At 42.3% G+C, this 19953-nt stretch overlaps 1 protein-coding gene and 1 long non-coding RNA gene across 10 annotated transcripts in view; one reads left to right on the forward strand and one right to left on the reverse strand.

Annotated features, from left to right (window-relative positions):
* LOC114672813 (uncharacterized) overlaps positions 1 to 19953 on the forward strand; it is a 194044-nt gene that overhangs the window by 138820 nt on the left and 35271 nt on the right. The window lies entirely within an intron of this gene.
* The window catches only part of TRPM3 (transient receptor potential cation channel subfamily M member 3), a 321580-nt gene that overhangs the window by 18681 nt on the left and 282946 nt on the right, over positions 1 to 19953 (reverse strand). For all 7 annotated transcript variants that reach the window (XM_077966203.1, XM_077966202.1, XM_077966201.1 and 4 more), the window contains 2 exons: positions 365 to 515; positions 49 to 248 (listed from right to left, as the gene is read on the reverse strand). In XM_077966203.1, coding sequence (XP_077822329.1) covers positions 49 to 248; positions 365 to 515 — 351 coding nt within the window. The remainder of the gene's footprint in view (positions 1 to 48; positions 249 to 364; positions 516 to 19953) is intronic.

A 19953-nucleotide genomic window follows, 5' to 3' on the forward strand; every position in this document is an offset into this window, starting at 1 on the left:
GGTAGGGATTTCTGAAATGTGGCGGCTGGGCTGTCGCTTGAAGCTTACTCAGGCCGTAGTCCCTTTCATCCGGGTCGCTCTCGTGTTTCCGCCATCGGCAGCACAGGTGCTGGAATATCATGGTCATGTGGCTGAAGATGATCAGGGGTGGGGGCAGAACCGGTCTTTCATGGAAAGTCATGATGAGCTGATACCTCTGAAACTTCCACACTTGGTTGGATATCGATTTTACTTCAAAAAATGTGTTGCTAAAATAGAGACCAAAGATAATCAAGTGAGAAAAGTCCACTGTTTTCTGAAGCAGCGACTCCCCTTCACCCCTGCTGTCCTCGCCCGTCCCATGTGCTCCGAAGGATCCACTTACTTAAAGACAGCAATGAGGAGGTTGACCAGCAAGATGTTTGCCACTAAGAGGTAGCAGGCCATGATGGCCGGCACGATCCAAGCTCCTGTCTTGCAGGGAGGCAGCTGGATTATTTTACCATCCTCTCGGGTCTCGTTCTGTCCACAGGGAGCTGGAGGGAGCAACACAGGCAAGAAATGAGAAACTGGCAATTTGAGTTAGAAAAAAAAAAAAAAAAGAAGATGAATTTGTATGAGGGTTTTAGATGGAAGAAATATATAGCCATCTCAAACAGAAAAAAGTTCCAAACAAGCCAAAATTGAAAAATGAGAACTTCATTAATATCTCGAGGAGCTGCTACTCTGGCAGTGCGGGGCCTCGGTTCCACTGTCTCCCCAAGTTATCACCTGACCAGAAGAGGGGGGTGGAGCCACCTGCTTGCTCACCCTGCCCTAGGCCCCCACACTGGGTGAGTGGCACTTGGTACTCCTTCTGAAGCCTGGTGAGGACTTTTCTTGGGTGTGCCCAAGGAGAAGAGAGTCCCACCACTGGCAAGTTACTTTCAAAATGTGCTGTAGAGGCTGTCAGCCCGACAGCTGTAAGAGCAGCAGCATCTTGGGGCTATTGATAGGGAATTAACACCAGGGCAGCTGTTAATTGCTGCAAGAAACAACCTGGGAGCTCCAGCTAACGATTTGCTGTCTCGGTACAGAAGGAACAACACAGGGCAGTGCCTTGGGAAGTAGTTAGAGGGCTTGTCGCTCTCTGCTCCTGATGGATGGGATTTCACTAGGAGGGCAATGGGGGGTGATGGGCCGCGATCGTGGAGCTCACAGCCACCCCCGTTCTTCCAGCAGCATTTCCATTCGAAAAGTGTGCTTTTCAGGGCACAGGAAACAAAATCCAACTGCAGTGAATAAATGGGCAAATGGGGGAGAAAAAAGCCTGGAGGTGGGGGTGAGGAGGAAGGTGATATGTGGGATTGGCTGAGTGTGAGTAATGTGCTAATGAGGCCTGCTTGGAATTTCCGGGTAAATGCAAGAAAAAAAAAAATCCCTGACAAAGCTTCTTAGTGCTGCACAATGTGGCTCAGGGAGCCAGATGATGCCGTGAGGTGCCAGGCATGAGTGAGGTAGCCCTCCTCTCCAGCCTCCTATAATAGCTTTAGAACAGGGCTCTTTGCATCTACCTGTAAAAGGGGGTGGGGGGGAGTGGGAGGAGCACCAAGAGGTCTCAGCAGTTGCCACAGGCTGCTTTTGATGATCTGCCAGGAAGATTTGAAAAGTTGACCCAGAATCTACTCGGCTGGAGTACCTGGCAAGAGGCGTCCGTTCCTTTCTCAAGAGTTTCCGTTGCTAGGCTGCACATTCTGCAGCGATTCTCAACCCTGGCTGCCCTGGGGATCACCTGGGGAGCTCTAAAAAATACCAATGCCCAGCTTGGCTCCAGACAATTGAATCAGAATCCCTGAGGGTGCCCCAGGCATCAGCATTTCTTTTTAAAACTTTCTAGGTAATTCTCAGTTGCCATGAAAGTTGAGCCCACTGAGCTAGAATTAGGCTGGAAAAATTACGTAATTTTTGACATGCTCTGAGGCCCAAAATGCATCTTCTCAGCCTATGAGGATTTTAATAACATTAGGACACCAAGACCTGGTTTTTATGGCCAAGAAAAGAGGACCAAAGTGCTTCCTTTGGTTCTGCCTGCCAAGATGATTGGATGCAGAATCAGGCATTTTTGAAGAGCAAGAATCTTGTTTTATTATAGCAGTTGTGGCACTAAACACCCAAGACAGCCCTGTAAGAGGTCCCGATCATTTCCACCCTCAGAAGGAAAACTCAGCAACGAAGGCCCCCTGGCTTCGGCATGAAGTCAGACTCTGAGAGTGCCTGGCCCTGGGCGATGTCTTGCCACCCCCCACCTCTCCTTCTGAGCACAAACTGGACTGAGCTTCCTGCAGTTCCTAGAAATGCCATGCGCTTTCTTACTTCCTGATTTTGAGCCATGCTGCTTCTGGGCTTCTAAAAGACCCCTCTGCTACCTTGCTCCCATTCCCATGCTTCACCTGGGTGAATCCTGCTCATTCTTTAGTGCTCACCTGGCTTTCCAAAGCCCACCCAGCCCCCTTGTTGCCCCATCCAGCAAGGACTTGGGTAGGTATCTTCCTTACAATCCCAGAGCACCCTCTGCCTGCCCTTTTGGGGGTCTCTCACACTGTATCACCATTGCCAGTTTACTTGTCTGTATTCCACACAAGATTCCTGGTGGAAAGTTGCTCCTCAAGATTTCCCATCACCTGGCTCAGTGCATACACACAGCACATCCACGTGCACCTGTACAGGACAAATGTTGCATAAATACAGGAGATCATGGGGACACAGTCTTGTTGTTGGACACTAACAGACATTTCCCACACCTCCGCAGGCCTACTTGTGATGCATAGTCCTAGCTCTGAGGGGTCATTAGCTCCTTTCTTAGGTTCTTTCCAGAAATCCTGCCCTCAGCTTGGCAAGGAATCTTCTTACACTCAACCAGACTTCAGCGTTTCTGCTACCCACTTGGCCACAGGCCTCATGGAATCATTGCTTTGTTTTTCTCTCCTCTGAGAAGCTTCTCGCACCTACTCTACCCACTTCCTCCCAGCCTAACAGTCTGGTAGTCTGGTCACTCCTCTATTCTGCCCTTTCCGCTGGTTCCTGCTGAGATCTCTATGTAGACGCCAACAAAGAGCAGAAATAACTGCTTGGGGTTAAGTTAGAGAACTTACACGATTTTTACAAATGTGGTCCCTGATGTCCATTTCTTGACTCCATTCTGAGAGAAGGTAAAATAAACTCATGAGAGGCAGAGCTCATTTCTTTTGTTCTTTTTGATCCTATATTGAAAGAAGGCCATGAAGACACTTCCTCCACTTGGCCCCTCTGCCCAGCTGAGAGAGGAAACAAGGAACAGTAGGTGCTTGCTTGTTTCAAGTGGTCCACATGCATTTCCATGGGCTTTAAGAAAGTGCCATCAACATATTTCCAGGTCTTTACTGAGTTCCTCTGCTTGGTTCCTCAAAGACCCTCACTAATTAAAATATTAGACCAGCTTAATATCTTTTTTTTTTTTTTTTTTTTTTTTTAACATTAGGTACCTTCCTGAGAAACTTAATATCTTTATTGAAGATTTGATTTGATGTCAACAAATCTTGGATTTGATTTGTTTGGCGCCGGGAGCCTCCTTCCAATCTTTTTGAGTATTAATTTATTCCAACTTCCCCCACCTTTTACTCATCCTACTTTAACAGAGGTAGTATTAATTTAGTGGTTAGGAACATGTATTATAATCAGGCAGACCAGAGTTCAAACCCCAACTCTGGTGGGGTGCAGTGGCTCATGCCTGTAATCTCAGAGCTTTGGGAGGTCGAGATGGGGGATCACCTGAGGTCAGGAGTTCGAGACCAGCCTTGTCAACATGGCAAAACCCTGTCTCTATTAAAAATACAAAAATTAGTCAGGCATGGTGGCACACACCTGTAGTCCCAGCTACTTGAGAGGCTGAGGCAGGAGAATTGCTTGAACCTTGAATGTTGTGGAGGTTGCAGTGAACTGAGATTGTGTCACTGGACTCCAGCCTGGGTGACACAGCAAGACCCTGTCTCAAAACAAAAACTCCCCCAAAACCTTGACTCTGCCATTTTCAAATGATCCAACTTTAGCTTTGTCCGTAAACTTCAGCTTCCTCATCTGTGAAATGGGAGTAATAATAGTATATTACTGTCAAGTAATGTACTGTCAAGATCATTACACAAGATAATGCATGCGAGGTATGTGGTTCAGTATCTAGCACATAGCACTCAATGAACATTAGCTGATGTCGTCATTAGTATTGTTGTTTCTGTAATTGATAGACTTTGAGCTTCTCAGTTAGGAACTATGTTTTATTCCTCTTTGTTTTGCAATCACTAAGAATAGTACTTACTCTACAAACATGTATTGAGTGGTTATAATATGCAGAATACAGGGTATATTGGGAATTAGATGCTTCCTGTTCTTAAAGAACTTGCAATTTAGTAGACATAGAAAGGGAACAAAACATTGCATTATTGTGTGATATGAGCTTGGATGGGGGTTCTGAGGAAACACTTACATTTGAACTGCTATAGTCCCTCTAGCCTGGCCATACAGAGCAGTCTGGTAATCAGGACCAGCCTGAGGAACATCATCTAGGTTCTACAGCAATAGGGGTAATGTAAATGAATTAGATGATCCTTGTTACCATGATAATGACAGTAAAAATGAATAAGAAACAGCCTTCATTTGGTAATATCAGCAAAGAAACAGTGAGCATCATATGCAGCAGTTAATGCAAAATGTTGTTCTGTAATGGTTTCTAATGATGTCCTTGCTCTGGGTAGTTACCTGCCCTAGAAAGTGCTATGACTCAAACTTACAGATGTCTACCACTGATGAAGATGAACTGGTGCCTTAAAGCCCTGACAAGCAGCAGATTCCAGGATGGGGAATAAATTATCTGGATTGTCATATGGCACCAACCATTATCTGGAGATTTATATTCCCAGGGAAATGTCCCAGGGACATGCACCCAAGATGGCATATGGGTGGATGTTTAGGGAATGTGGGCTGGTGACTTCCCCTGGCCTCCTCCTTCCCTGAGTTTGGGACCTGACATTTGGGTGACTTTTCTCTCCATCCTTTTGCAAGAGGCAAATGCATGGTCAGTACCACCTCCATACCAAGTGGCATGTTGTCACCTCCCTCTTTCATGGTGACAGTCAGTACAGAGTCCCTCTAGTGGATATTGGCTGGTTCCACCTGCCCAGTGTATATTTCCCCATCTTAGTTTCCATTTGTGGAACCACCCCTTGTCCACTCTGTCCATGAAGTATGGGTGAAAGGAACTTCAATGCCAAATCTAGGAGAAGATTAATCAGTGTGTTTTATCCCGATTGCAGTGATTGGTTCAGGGATGGACATATGTGATACACACCTGATCAATCAGCTCAATAAGCATCAGCCTTGGAACTTTTGCTGAAACTAGTATAAAAGAGAAGTTATCTTTTCACAATACAATGTAACGCTACCAAGTAGAGAAGGCCTGCCTAAGAGTGACTCCATCACAGAAAACAGAAACTGATTCCTGGCTCAGCCATGCCTAAAACCAGCCTTCTACAGTCACACAAACCATGAGATTCTTTTTTTTTCTTAAGTAAATTTCAGTTGGGTTTCTGTCACTTGCAATTAGTCTTGACTGATATGATTACCTGCACCTCTAGCCCCTGTCCACAAGCCAGTAATAAGAGATGTTCATATTTTAGGCGCCTCATTCCTGAGAGACTGCATTTGGAGTCTTGAAATGGCATGGAAAGATTGGAAGGAGCAACATGGGATGTAAAACCTGATCTGATACCAAGGTTAAATTATTGCCAGGAGCCAGAGGACATGCTGCTCCCCTTCTTCCCCAAAGTATAAAATAAGGGGCCTATACTGATAAAGCTCAAATTTTGTCCAACGGGGATCTTTGACTCAGAAACTAATGACACAGATTAGACCTATTATCAAACCTGTAGGATTAATGCAGCTGGGAAACTTTGGCCAAGCACCTGGCCAAAGTTAAAGTGAAGAAAACTTATTCTAGAAGCTGGTCATAGCTTAAGATGAAGTCGTAGGGGCCTCAAGGTGACGTGCAGGTACAGAGTGGGAAGGCTACATCTATGCAGCAGTGGCAAATTAGAAGGGATCAAACATTTGGAGATTCAGATTCTCTATGGTTTACTTATGGGGGTCACATTGACCCATCACATGGCAGAAGCCCGGAAGTGCTATTTCTGCTAACTATGCATTAATAAGTAGAAATGGATGATTGGGCTCTGGAACAAATTAATAGGTTGTTCAAGTAGAATCCTGCCAGAGTACATGGATGATAGTAAGAAAGCCCTCCCTATATATGTTGTGGAGGTTTTGGAGCACAGTCTTCCAATGGTTGAAATGTTTTTCATACATAAACTTTTATAATAACAAGTCAATGACATCCCTTACTGGAATACAAGCCGCACACGGCAAAATTTTTGTCTCTTTTGTTCACTAAACAACCTCTAGAATACTGCCTGGCACGTACTAGGTGCTCAATAAACATTTGCTGAATGCCTGCAGACATGGGTATCACACACTGCACATGTGACCTGCAATGTCAGGCGTTTCTATGAGTTACAGCTTCTCTATTTCACTGGGTGTCTATTTTCCTATTTATGTCATAGATCTCATCAAGTTTCATCATGACCTGTCATTATAGGGTGGCTCCTGTGACAGCAAAAAATGACAGAGGGAAAAAATAGATTTTTTGGTTTTTGGCTTTTGGTAATCACCAAGGGTAAAACAATAGGTTTGGTCTTTGACAAAGGCTATAGAAAATCTCCCTCTAGACGCTGTTGTGTAAATCTCCATGGCAAACCAACAATACCCCATCTTGCATCCATGACAGACATTGCCAATTAATCTTGATGTTTTTTCCCTCTAAGCCAAGATATGACCTTGGAAACCTTCTCAAGACAAAACTCCTGAAAGCACACCAACCAACTGAAATTGACGCAAGAGAAGGGACCTTCCTCTTAGCCCCTGTAGAAATGGGAATGTGAGGTCCGGGGTGAAAGATCGGTGATGTTCTTCTTTTCAGGGTCCTCCTCAAACCTGCCCTATACCACCTCACAGTTGCCCAGGAACCAAAAAGGGTCAGAATAGGACATCCTGCTTATTTCAGACACTGATACTTGTGACGAGGGGCCATCCTGAGAGGGCTATGGAATTCCCCCACATACATCCTGGACCTGAGGACCCTGTCCCCTGCCTACTTTAAAAGATAGCTTTAAAAATGGTGCTTTCTCAGAAAATCCTGGTCCTAGTTTTTTCCTTATTTGGGATCATGAAAAGTGATGGAGAGTGGAGATTTGAGAATAAACATCCGTGGAAAGCATAATATGTGGCAATCTCCATGCTGGGCACATTACATTGGCCATTGTATTTCATCTTCTTACCAGCTCTGTAAGACATGCATTGTCCTTGTTTTACAGTTGAGGAAACACATATCGAGGGGTGAAATGCCTTACCCAAGACCACACAGCTAATAGTGGGGTAATGCCAGAACCATTCCATCTATCCAAAAAATATTGAGTTCCTGCTAATGTGCCAGTGGCAACTGGCAGTGAAGATACAATTACAAATAAAGCAGAAATGGGCACTACCCTCTGTCTGACCCTAAAGTCTATATGTACTCTGCTCTACCTCACATGGCCTTGCCAATGTTATATTAGTCACCACCTATTGCAGGCTTAAATGGAAGGCCCTGTGCTACGAGCTTTACTTTTATCACCTCATTTTAATCTTTAGTATATTTTGACATGATAGGTCTAATGTTTCCCATTTTACATATGAAGTAGGGAGGCTCAGAAAGCTTCAGGGTCCCTGTCAGGTATCTCAGAGCCAGGAAGAACAAAATCAGGATGTCTACAAAAGCCTGGTGAGCTACTAAGTCCCTTTCCTTGGTGCCTCTGAAGAAAGAGCCAACATGGGATTGAGAGGAATCTCTCAATGATGAACAAATGTAGAAACAGTTCATTAGACATTGATTGTTCTTGTCCCCATCAACATGAATAACTTGGCCTGAGCTGTTCAGATGAAGTCCAAGTGCACAGAACAGTTTAAAAGTTCAGACGGTAGAGAGAGAAATTAGGTTCCAGTGAGAGGTATCGGGTGCACGCACCTCCACCCCAAAGATTAAGACACTTGCCCTTTTGGTTTCATCCTATAATATGTAGGGAGAAGAATTTATTTAATGTGCATACCATCATGTTTCTAAAATGTCAGAGAAATTTAAAATGGAACACCAACCGATGTTTGATATAATCAGAGTCATCCTTAAAAATATGGCAAAAAAGGAATATTTCTTGAAGAATGCCCCTTCCTCTCCTGTCTGAAGAAATGTTTCAAAAGCTCAGTCCAAAACACAGGCAATGGAATAAAGAGCTTAGTTGAGTATCTGACTACATTTATCCTATTTTTTTTTTTAAAGAAAGGATTTTCAGCTACAAATCCATCTTGAAAAGATAACGAGACAAAGAGGATTTCTCCACCTCCTTTTGAAAATCTATACAGTTCACTATGGAGGATTTAGAATGCCATTAGCACAGCTGCTGTGGCTTACTGGGAGGACGAATTTGATTGAGATAATGCTGCTCTTTGGCCTTTTCCTGACACGTTTCCCTTGGCAAGACAACCGGAGATGCCTCCCTTTGCATGGCTACATCTTTCTAGAAGTTTCCTTATCTGAGGGTCTTTGATTGTGGTGGGTCCAGGTAGAGGTTTTCTCTGTGGAAACATGAGGCTCTTTCTATTGCTTTTGGTAAGTGACTGCCAATATCCTCTTGTAATGGACAGGAAGAGCAGAGGTCACTGAAAATCAGGCAAGCCCAACTTTCTAGAGTCAAAAGCACCATCTACTAGCATCCCCTTTTACTTCTTTTGTGGCTTAAGTTTTTTCTCTTCACCTAACCCAAACACTAGGTAAGATGCTAACTGATAATGACATGGCACAAAGGCAGCCACTGGAAATTGATGGGAGGCCTTGGTTTTTCCATCCATGAATGAATGGAGTTGGGCTATTGATATTCCTTGCAGCGCAACAGACACACAACTTGGGAAGTCCAAGAGGGCTTTAGGACACAGAAGCAGGGCATTAAATAGCACGGAACTAAATAGTAAGTGATGATGCTGTCAAGCTTCTTTCCATCTTCCTGACGCCATCAGAGAGAAAGTGTCAGTTTAAGCATACTATTTCTTTAACACTTCCTTAATGTTTGCGAAATTCCCTTTTTAGGAAAGACTGAGCTCAAGCATCTGGTAGAATTTCACAACAATGTAGGGTTTTTCATTCTGTTTATTTTGTGGTTATCTTCTATTTATGTCAAATGATACTGATTTTCAACTTGTGACCATAAATCTTTAAAAATAAATTAAGTTTTTAAAAAATGAGCCAATTTAACTAAAAATATTTAAGAGTAGAACAAAGGTTACAAACTAGTGAATGGGGGTATGTGGTTGACTGAAGTTTGGGAAATGCTGGATTGGATTATCTCTAAACTCCATCTATTCCTGACATTTTGTCACTCCATGATTCCAGGAAAAGGAGCAAAAGACTTGAATATGCCCCAAACTGAATCATCTATCCCAGGAGCCAACTATAGACCACTTGTAGAACCTTAATCTTTTTATTCCTGGCAGAAAAGCAAACTAGCTCCCACTGCATTAAATGGAACTCAGCCCCCACCTGGGGAAAAAATGGGACCAATGATATAGCCTCCAGCTCTTCAGGGCCATCTTGGCTTGTGGTCTATCTGCTACTTGCACACAGTTTCAGCTTTGAGCTATTCAGAACCCACTATTAAGTTGAATGTCTCATTTTTTAATCCAGTAAGTTAGCAGGATGCCACAAATCTAGGAATATTGTGTGTGTGTTAGTGGGGCAGCGGGGAGGTATGGGGGAAAGAGTGTCCTGGGGGAGAAGTGGGGAGAATTCAATTCCCTCTGTTATTTGGTTCCATGTTCTTCCTATACTATATATCTAGCTTTACCTGGAAACAAAAATTATCATTTATTTGAAAAGAGCTTCTAAATTCCAACCTTAGTATTTCATTATTTTGCATCAGGAATTAATATCAAAAAGATTTTATGCAAATTTTTCTGGGAAAGAATATATATCTAAACTAGCCTATTGTACATGCCAGTGGGTTTGCTGCCATGATTAGGAGATCCATTGCATTAACAGCCCCAATTTCTCTCCCCTCCCTGGATCCATACTGCTTTGCCATGTGATGTTAGAATTTCTATCGCTAAACAGGTGGGATCTCTTTCCTCACCCCTTGATTCTGAGCTTGGCCATGTGGTTTGCTTTGGTGAGTGGAATGTTAGCAAATGTGACCCACACAGAACCTTGGAAAATCCCTTAATGTTTCTGTTTCCACTTTTTCGCTTCTGCCATTACCGTAAGAGACATGTGTGAGCTAGCCTGTTGTAGAATGAAACACAGGGAACCTCTGCTTCCAGCTGCTTCTGTTGTCTGAGCTGAGGCTGTTCTGGAGGAGGTGGTAGCCAGCTGATCTCCTGGCATGTGATTGAGCCCAGCCCAGACCAGAAGAACCATGCAGCCAACTCTGTCTTGTGAGCTCAATACGTGCTTATGGCGTTAAGTTCCTGAATTCTAAGGTAGTTTTTCCTACAGCATTTTTGTGCTGATAAATACCTAATACACAAGCTAAATTTCCCTTGCCCTGCTCACAGCTGGAAGAGGCAGCCCTGCATCCTTCAGGCTGACAAAGTCCTTTCCTCATTTCTTCACTTCCCCTTTCACCCAATTCAGGCTACAGATGATTGGAGCAGATCCCACCATTGACCAAGAAGGCCTGAGTTCACTGAAATGACCAGTGACTAATCGGACTCTTTGTCTTTAGAAATAAAACAGAAGTGCAGAGACTTAAGTTAGATAATGGCAAATACTTAAAGATCATATAGAGCCAGACCTCACTGGGTCATGTAAAGCAAGCCATATGAGAGAGCAATGGGAGAGGAAGGGAGAAAGGAAATGGGAGAGAGAGTAAGAGAGGAGGAGAGAGATGATTGATTGATTATTGATTGAGGCAGGAGAGAAGGAGAGAGAAAAGCAGAGTGTGGTCATGTCTTCTGATTCTGACTTTCCAAAACCACTTCTGGTTTTGTTCCCAGTCAGCTCACGCATGTTATGCTCTGCTTCCTGTCTTTGAATGCCTCTGCGGTTTTCCCTTAGACACTTATAGTCAGTCTTTATTGAACCTACTTTGTGTAGTTTTGTTTTCTTACGATCAACATTTTTCTCTGGTTGAGAACATAGTCCTTAAGACTTTAGAAGGAACCAGTTTCCTTGCCTAGTAGTTTCATCAGAGAAGGGGAGGGGCTGTGAGAAGGGAGAGGGAAGCTCTGGGAAGGGTTGGAAGAATGGAAATAATTGTGTTTAACTCACAGTTTTACTCAGGGCTTGCCTCATTATCATCATTACACCTTCATTTTGATATTTGCATATGCCAAATAGGATTAGATAAGCTCTTTTCTTCTTCAAACCAAAACAACAAAAAAATTTCAGAGAAAAAATAAGTTACTCTTTCAGATTTTTGTGTTGCTGTCCACCTACCTGTAATTCATCACAACTCCCCGACCTGCAATAATACACCTTTCAAAGCAATGAGGGCAGGAGGAGGCGCCCCTTCCCCTGTAGGTGAAGGGAGCTGGAGTCTGTTCTCATCGCCTTTACCGTGGAAGGTTTTCCCTGTGGGTCCACACTACCTTAGCCTACAGGCCACACGCTAAGGAATATGCTTGTTGTTTCTGTTTAAAATGGGATTGTATTACTTCTCAGAAGCCCATACATATTTAGGGTATTAGAGTATTTGAAGAGGGAAGAGCCCTTCAAGAGGGGCCTTCTTAGGAAAAGAACCAGCAACCTGACATCAGGGCTCTCTGTGCTTGGAAGGATCAGTCCAGTGAGCCAGACTGCATGTCTATGTGTAAACGCACATCAGGGGACACGAGGCTATACCACTCCAAAGAAATAATCTATGGCTCCTGTCGACTCCCATTGGATTGTGCCTGAGGGGTTATATGATATCTACAGAAATGATCAACGTGGCTCCTAATATTTGGGAATGCATATACAAGCAAACAAGTTCCTGCTGACATTATTTACAAATCCCCTGGTAAGAGACAATGCAAGAAACCCATCTGTACTTACAGCTCATGGTCCAGGCTTGAATCTCTCTGATCTGCAGGCACTCATTCCTCTCTGTGCCCTCTGGATCCCAAGCTCTGTTTACTGTTAAAACTTGAGCTTTTCATGCTTCAACTGATGCTCCTCAAACAACTAAGAATGCAGATAATAGGCAGTCCACGTTCCACTTAGAATCTAAGCAGCTGTGGGCTTTTGTGTTGTGACTATCTGTCCAACTGTATGCTGAATATGAACTGCTACGAGTATGATAAAATAGATGGGTGACAGCACACCCTTGTATTGTGGGCTAACAACATTGTTCTTTCCCAGAGCAACATTGACACATGTCAGTTGTATTGTTAAAATACAATAAATAAACATTTTCATCTTGGCAGATTTATCTGGTTTTATTTTATTCTTTGAGAAGGAGTTTTGCTCTTGTTGCCCAGGCTGGAGTGCAATGGCGCAATCTCAGCTCACTGCAACCTCCATCTCCTGGGTTCAAGTGACTCTCCTGCCTAAGCCTCCCGAGTAGCTGGGATTACAGGCACATGCCACCATGCCTGGCTAATTTTGTATTTTTAGTAGAGATGGGGTTTCGCCATGTTGGTCAGGGTGGTCTCGAACTCCTGACCTCAGGTGATCCACCCACCTTGGCCTCCCAAAGTGCTGGGATTACAGGCATGAGCCACTGTGCCCAGCCTAGATTTATCTGTTAAAAAATAATAAACTGAGATACCAATCATGTGAATTGGGGTGGGGGCAGGGGCGGGCCAAGAGGGAAAGGATAGGCAAGGCACTGCTGTTCATTTTTTAAATTATATTTTAAATAGTCACATTATCCCACATTACTAAATCATTTTGTGAAGTCACTAGACACAAGGTACTAACCTTGGGTAGGTTCAGATTGATACTTAGATCTGACATTTGCCATCTATGTCCTATGGGTAAGTCCTTTGATATATCTGAGCCTCAGTGTCCTCATTTCTAATCCTGACCTAATGATGATAATAGAAATAGTGCTAATAACAGTGATGATGACACATTTTCAGCTTCCCTCATCATTCATTCAACAGGTATTTATGGAGCCCCTACTGTGTACCAGGCACTTTTCTAAGTGCTCGGGATACACCAACGAGCAAAACATCAAAGATCCCTGTCCCGAGACTATCTATAGTGGGGATGGGATGGTGGTGGTGATAGTGGATGGACAGAAAAGAAACAACAGCATAATAGATAAATAAGCTAAGCAGGCTGTCAGGAGGTGATAAATGCTGTGGGAGAAAGTACAGAACACAGGGTAGGAAGATCAGGTGTGATGTGGGAGGTCTGCGGATGATGCTGGTGGTGGGAAGCCACATCGAGAGGGCAAGATTTGAACAAAGACTCCAACCTCAGATGAGGGAGTTGGATAAGAGGCTCTCTGGGGAAAGGATGCTCTAAGCACCAAGCACTGCTTGGCCCAGGGGTGGATGCGGGTCGGCTGCATTCTGTGAACACAAGAAGGTCCCCAGTCTGGAGTAATGCCGGGGAGTAGCTGGAGAAGAGGAAAGAATACTGAGGGGTGGGAGCAGGAAAAGCAGCATGTGGGGACTGTGGAAGGATCTCAGAGGATCAAATCAAGCTCCAAGGCAAGGATATAAACTTATAACAGTAAGGCATTATTATTTATTATAATCCTTTATTGGATTTATTAAAGAAACTGAGTAATTGCTCCTCATCCATTCCACTTCTGGCCTGATGGTTTCTCATCTACTAAGTAAACCCTCTCTTCATTATTTCTATTTTCCCCACCAGATCCTCAATGCCCTTACATGAAATAGGGAACGGCCCTGCTGTACTTAGGTGAGAGATCTGAAGGCAGCTGAATGTTGGTGCTGTGCAGTCTGCAACAGAGACTCTCAGCCTCCTCTCTGTGTCCACCTACTGTAAGAAATGGAGGGCAAAGGAAAATGCATGCCAGGGAGGGGTCACGTTTCCTCTCAATCCCACCCACATACACAGCTGCCCTGCCTTTATTGGCCAAACAGCAGTCTGCCAAGAGAAAGTTGATTTCTAATCTGGTTTGCGCAAAACCAACCTTTATAGGTAGATGAAAACCTCGCAGTATGAGGTTTGGGAGCGGGAACAAGGTTCTTATTGATGACATCAGGGCAGAAACCCAGCTTTTCTCACTGCAGCTAAACTCCTTAGTGGTTGCTGCTTAGCTCACACTGTTCACTGCACCTGCTGTGTCAAAGAACAATAAGCTTGGATGCAGGAAAAATCCTTCTGTTCCTTAAGCACCTTAAACTTGTTCCAGGCGAGAAACCCAAACTGAAGCTATAGCCAGAGGTTAACCCGAACAATTTTATGGACAGTTTCACTCAACAATGACACCCATCATAAAGTACGTAAAGAGAAAGGGTAGATTTAAATTCTCATTTTCAGTATTCCTGAAGACAAGAAGGTTGCTACTTTCAAGGTGGCTTACAGAAAATCTGTATTTTTCTTTTATGTCTGGAAACGTGCACATGCTCATACACAGCAAAGATCAACTAAGTTGATAATATTCATTAGAGTATTTGAAAATTAGATGGCTTCACTTTGCCAACACATAAGCTGTCCAGAGGACAAACCGGTGACATGTCAAATCTAACCTACACTTAAAAAAAAAAAAATATGGCCATCACATTTTTAATAAGCAAATGCTTCATGCAGTGCCACTCTAAACAATGCTATGTGAATGGCATTTCCGTTGGCCAAGTTGGTCTGAATAGACCTGTGGGAAAATCCTAAAACTAAACCGCAAGCCGTATAAACATTGGCTAGTTTCTGGATCCTACATAGAAAGAAAACAAGTTGGGCTTTTTCCACTTATATCCCTTGTCGAATTGTGAAACAAAAACTGTTTGCTGGGCTCTGATAGACAAGTATTCGTCGGGGTATTTACGGACTTGGGGAGTTTATAAAAGAATGTTCTGTCTTCCTTTCTCTACATCTTGTGCAACTATTTAGTAAAAAGGGGACAGTTAGTATTCACGCTTTGTGCTGCATTCTCAATGATCATACAAATATACACATACACACACAGGAGAGAGAGAGAGGAGAGAGATGAGAGAGAAAGAGAGACAGGAGAGTGGAGAGCTAAAAGAAGGCAATGGGGGTCAAGTCCAGCTTGAATACTAAGTTAAGCTAACAAGATATAAGGGAGTAGCCTCATGCCTGAATTGGATACATGAACTGACTACAATAAAATATATGTGAAAGATGCAATTCTACTTAAGGTGTCTAGTGGAATAAAAGTGGTAATTGTTCACTGGGGCCACAATAGGACATGCCAACATGCGCAGACACAAGGCAAATGGCTGAGATTTTTTTCTATAATCTTCAGATAGGGTTGACATGGATCTGATATAACAAATTTCAAGCCCAAGCACAGCAAGCATTTATAATTATCTAGCAAACAAATCTGGTTGCAACCATCCTAGAGATGCACACATCAGATTCTATGCCAGGTGCTTTCATATACAATATTTGATCATTACAACAAACACCTTTTTAAAAAGGTATTAAGGTTATAGAGGCTGATCATTAAGACAAAATGGCATAAACCCTACAGGAAACACTGTATTCATTTGTTTTTCAAAATTTTTGTTTCACAGACACTTATTAAACACTTGCTATACCCCAGGCATTATTCTATATGCTTTGTAAATTTCAACTCATAAAGAATACAAAGTAGGTACTATTATTATGGCCATTTTACAGATGAGTAAATTGAAACACAAATAGGCAAGTAACTTGCACAATGACACACAGCTAGTAAGAGGTAGAGCCTGGATTCAAACTAGGATTCCATCATCTTAGCCACTACCTTGTGCTATTTCTCAAGGTATGAAAGCTATTTTAAAAGCAGGAGGATTTGCATGCCCAGATATCTGCATTTAGACTTTCCTTGTGTTCCATCCTTTTGTCTGGGTCAGTGGCTCTCAACTGGTGACGTCCATAAGTATTAATCCTTCCATGTTATAAAGACTTTTGAGGGCAAGTATGGCTGTAAAGCGAGTTTGGCTAACATGCTTGCTTTGGCACCACATCTATGTAGATAATACACTTAATGTAAATGGAATCCTTATCCCCATAAATACAATGAAAGAAACGAAAAAGCCCAGTCTTCATTTAACTATTGTCCAATAATTCCTTTGTAAATGAGTAAACCGATACTCTTTGGAAGGGACATAACCAATTTCAGGCTAGGAAATATTTATATTGTGTTGGATGAGGTGATTCATTCCACAGCCTCAAACACGCAATGTAAGCCCTCTTCAGGTCTTGTTTATCCTGCATCTGTTTTTAATCCATGGAAACAGAGACCTCTCCATTTCACTAGACAGCGTAGATGGACTCAAGAATAAGCAGTCTGTTTAGGCATAGCTATGTGCACCTAACTTGACTGATAGTTTTATTTAGCATAGTAGGGTTGGGTTTGCAGTAGGAATCTGTTGAGAAGAGGTTAAGGACAAGCATAAAATAAGACTTATACAAGCAATGAACAAAGCGAAATCTTGTTTTGCTGTATGTCATGAAGAATAGCTTATTATTTCACGTGACTAGGTGATTGAAGGAACTAGTTATATTGATGGTTGCCATGGATATGCACTGCTCTAACTGGTCCCAGATTATAATAGGAACCAGAGACGATGAGTTTAGGAATAGCAGGCAAAGGGATCTGGCTTTATCAACTGGTAGAAGTCTGTGTGTCAGCATCTGAGATCAATCAGGATGTCCACATCTGTCTAGTTTGTACTTAGTAAAACAAAAAAAGATGTTCATAATCACATTTGTGGGTTTCAAAATCCAAGAGATGAATTTGCTTTCATAGAATACTAATAACAATGTCAGGTTTACAGGGCCAGCTGGGTAAAGCAGGGCCAACAATATCTGCCTTGCAATGTTCTTTTCATTTAATTGATATATGTATATTTATATAAATACAAAAATGTAAAAAGTATTTAAAATATATATTTTTCATTGCTTCTGCCTTGCTTAGGTCTGTCTCCTGTCTAAGTTATGTTTCCATGGAACAGACTCCAACCATTGATCCAGGAGCAATAGTTCATGGGACTTAACCTACTCTATTTTGATATTTAAAGCAATTAATTTAAGGTTACTTCCATTTTTGTGTGCATGTGTGCATAAGTCTGAAATATTTAGTGCTCAAGATTGGAGTTGCTTTAGATTTTGGGACTCTGTATTTGTGTAGAATCTTCTTGCTGGGCAATCCATCACTAGCCTAACTTAAGACATTTACACATGTAAAAATAATGGAGCTGCATTAAAAAAATCTATAATTCAGATTTTTTTTTTTTTTTTTTTTTTGCGAATTCAGATTCACTTGGTAGTTAGCATTAATAAAGTTTTGGGTAACATTACTAGAGTTTTTCTTTTTTTTTTCCCCCGAAACAGAGTCTCACTTTGTCTCCCAGCCTGGAGTGCAGTGGCACGATCTCAGCTCACTGCAACCTCTGCCTCCTGGGTTCAAGTGATTCTCCTGCCTCAGCCTCCCAAGTAGCTGGGATTACAAGTATGCACCACCATGCCCAGCTAATTTTTGTATTTTTAGTAGAGATGGTGTTTCACCATGTTGGCCAGGCTGGTCTCGAACTCCTGACCTCAACTGATCAGCCTGCCTCGGCCTCCCAGAAAGTGTTGGGATTACAGGCATAAGCCACTGCTTCCGGCCTTAGATATTTTAAAAGTAAATCTGCTGGTGAGCAACATTCACTATTTTTTTCTCTCTATCTGAAAGGACCTCGGTGTGTATTAAGTAGACTGAATATCAGGTTATGATGACATGACCTCTCAACTACTGGAGAAAGTAGAATCAGGTACCAAGTGTCCATTGAATGGCCACCGAATCATTTGAGATCAGGGAGAAGCTATTCAATTGCAAATAAAATACGGTGCTTGATTCCACATATCTCCAGGATGGGAACACTTGCAATGATCTTTTATAGTCTATCTTCCAATCTTTCACATTCTTTTTCTTTCCTTTTATTCCATTGTCTTTCATTTCCTTGCTTATTTTGGAAGAGATAATGAGGTAAATTTTCTGTTCCATCTGAATAACAGTATCAGTTATTTTGAGCTGGGCAGAAAATGTCTCCCTGATGTATCTTACCAAATGGAAGCCCATAGCATCTGTTTAGAGGCTTGACAGGAAAAGTCTCTCCTCTCTAGACTAATGACCTGCAGCAAAAGCTTATCTCATTCCAAATTCTGCCGTACCTACAGACACACAGGAGACAGAGAACACAGGACTCAGGCTCCGGAGCCGGCCAACATGGGTTCAAGTCTTAGCTCTGCCATTTACTAGCTGTGTAAGCTTTGGCAGTTCACACAAGCTCCCTGGGCCTCAGTTTCTTCAGTTATGAATTAGGTGATAATCACAGCTACCTTAAGAGTGTTGTGTAGATAAATGAGTTGTTGCTTATGTGTGCAAAGGTTTAGCACAGCACCTGCCACATAGCACTCTGTAAATACTGACCATTTCTGCTGGAGGCCCTGTACCTTAGAGGCTCACAGTCCAGGCTTCTGAGCCAGCTGCCAGGGTTCTAAGTCCAACCCTGCCTCTCACATAGCTGTAGCTCTTAGGCAAGTTACTGATTAAGTTAAACGTGAACCATATGTACTTTCTCAGAGTAGACCATTTTTGACTTACAAAAAAGGTAGTTTCATAGGGTTCCACAGAATACACAGGTATATTCTCTGTGTCTCAGTTTCCTTGCCCATTAAACATAGGGGCAATAATCCTATCTCGTAGGATTGTTATGGGGATTAAATGAGTTAGTATTCATAATACATATGGGACAGTGCTTGATATGTAGAAAGCGCTATGTAAGTATTTGCTGTTATTATTTTTATGACCCTCACATCTCTTTACTACCTGACTACCTAAATTTTTCTCAATAATAGCATGTTTATTGATCCTTCTTTTTGCTTCTGTAGAAGCAGAAAGAGGCTTCTGCTTTCTTTGTTGCCAGCAGTGTCTCTCTGCCCCTTTGAAGCCTGACTGACTTTGTCCCCTTCATTTTCTCCATGCCCACCTTGACTGTTGGCATTTGCATACTCACTAAGGACACAGTGCTTTGCATTAGCTGGCAGTGGTTCCTGGACGTCTTTGTCGTCTTTACAGATTGATCCTGGAGAAAAATTCCTTAAGTTATGTTCAAATGTGGAATTTCTAATGCTTTCCTATGCTTTTTGACAAAAACCCAGACTTTTAACAAACTTAAATAAGTTTAGATTTGTAGAAAAGTTGCAGAGTTAGTACAGAAAATTCCTGTTCTGTATATTCCTTACCCAGTCTCCATTAATGCTGAAGTCTTAAATAGCCACCTATATTTGCCAAACCTAAGAAATTTACATTCATAAGTTACTGTTTGAACATTACTATTAGCTAAACTCCAAACTTGATACAAATTTTGTTAATTTTCCACTAAAATTCTTTTTCTCTTCCAGGATCCCACATTGTGTTTTATTATCATTCTCCTTAGTTTCCTCTGGTTGGTGACAGTTCTCCAGTCTCTCCTTATTTTTTAAGACTTTGGCACTGAGTCTTGAGGAGTACTGGTCAGACATTTTGTAGCATGTCACTCAATTTGAGTTTGTCTGATTTTTGTTTTCTTCTTATGATTAGACGGGGGTTATGGGTTTTTGGAAAAAAATCACAAAGATGAAATGCTCTTCTTTTTATAACATGTTCTCAGCCCTAACACCTCTTTTTAGTAATAACTATTTCCTACTGCTCCTTCATTCTTCTGAAGTGAAATTTATAGATG

This window comes from Macaca mulatta, chromosome 15, assembly GCF_049350105.2.
Source record: "Macaca mulatta isolate MMU2019108-1 chromosome 15, T2T-MMU8v2.0, whole genome shotgun sequence".
Lineage (NCBI taxonomy): Eukaryota > Metazoa > Chordata > Mammalia > Primates > Cercopithecidae > Macaca > Macaca mulatta.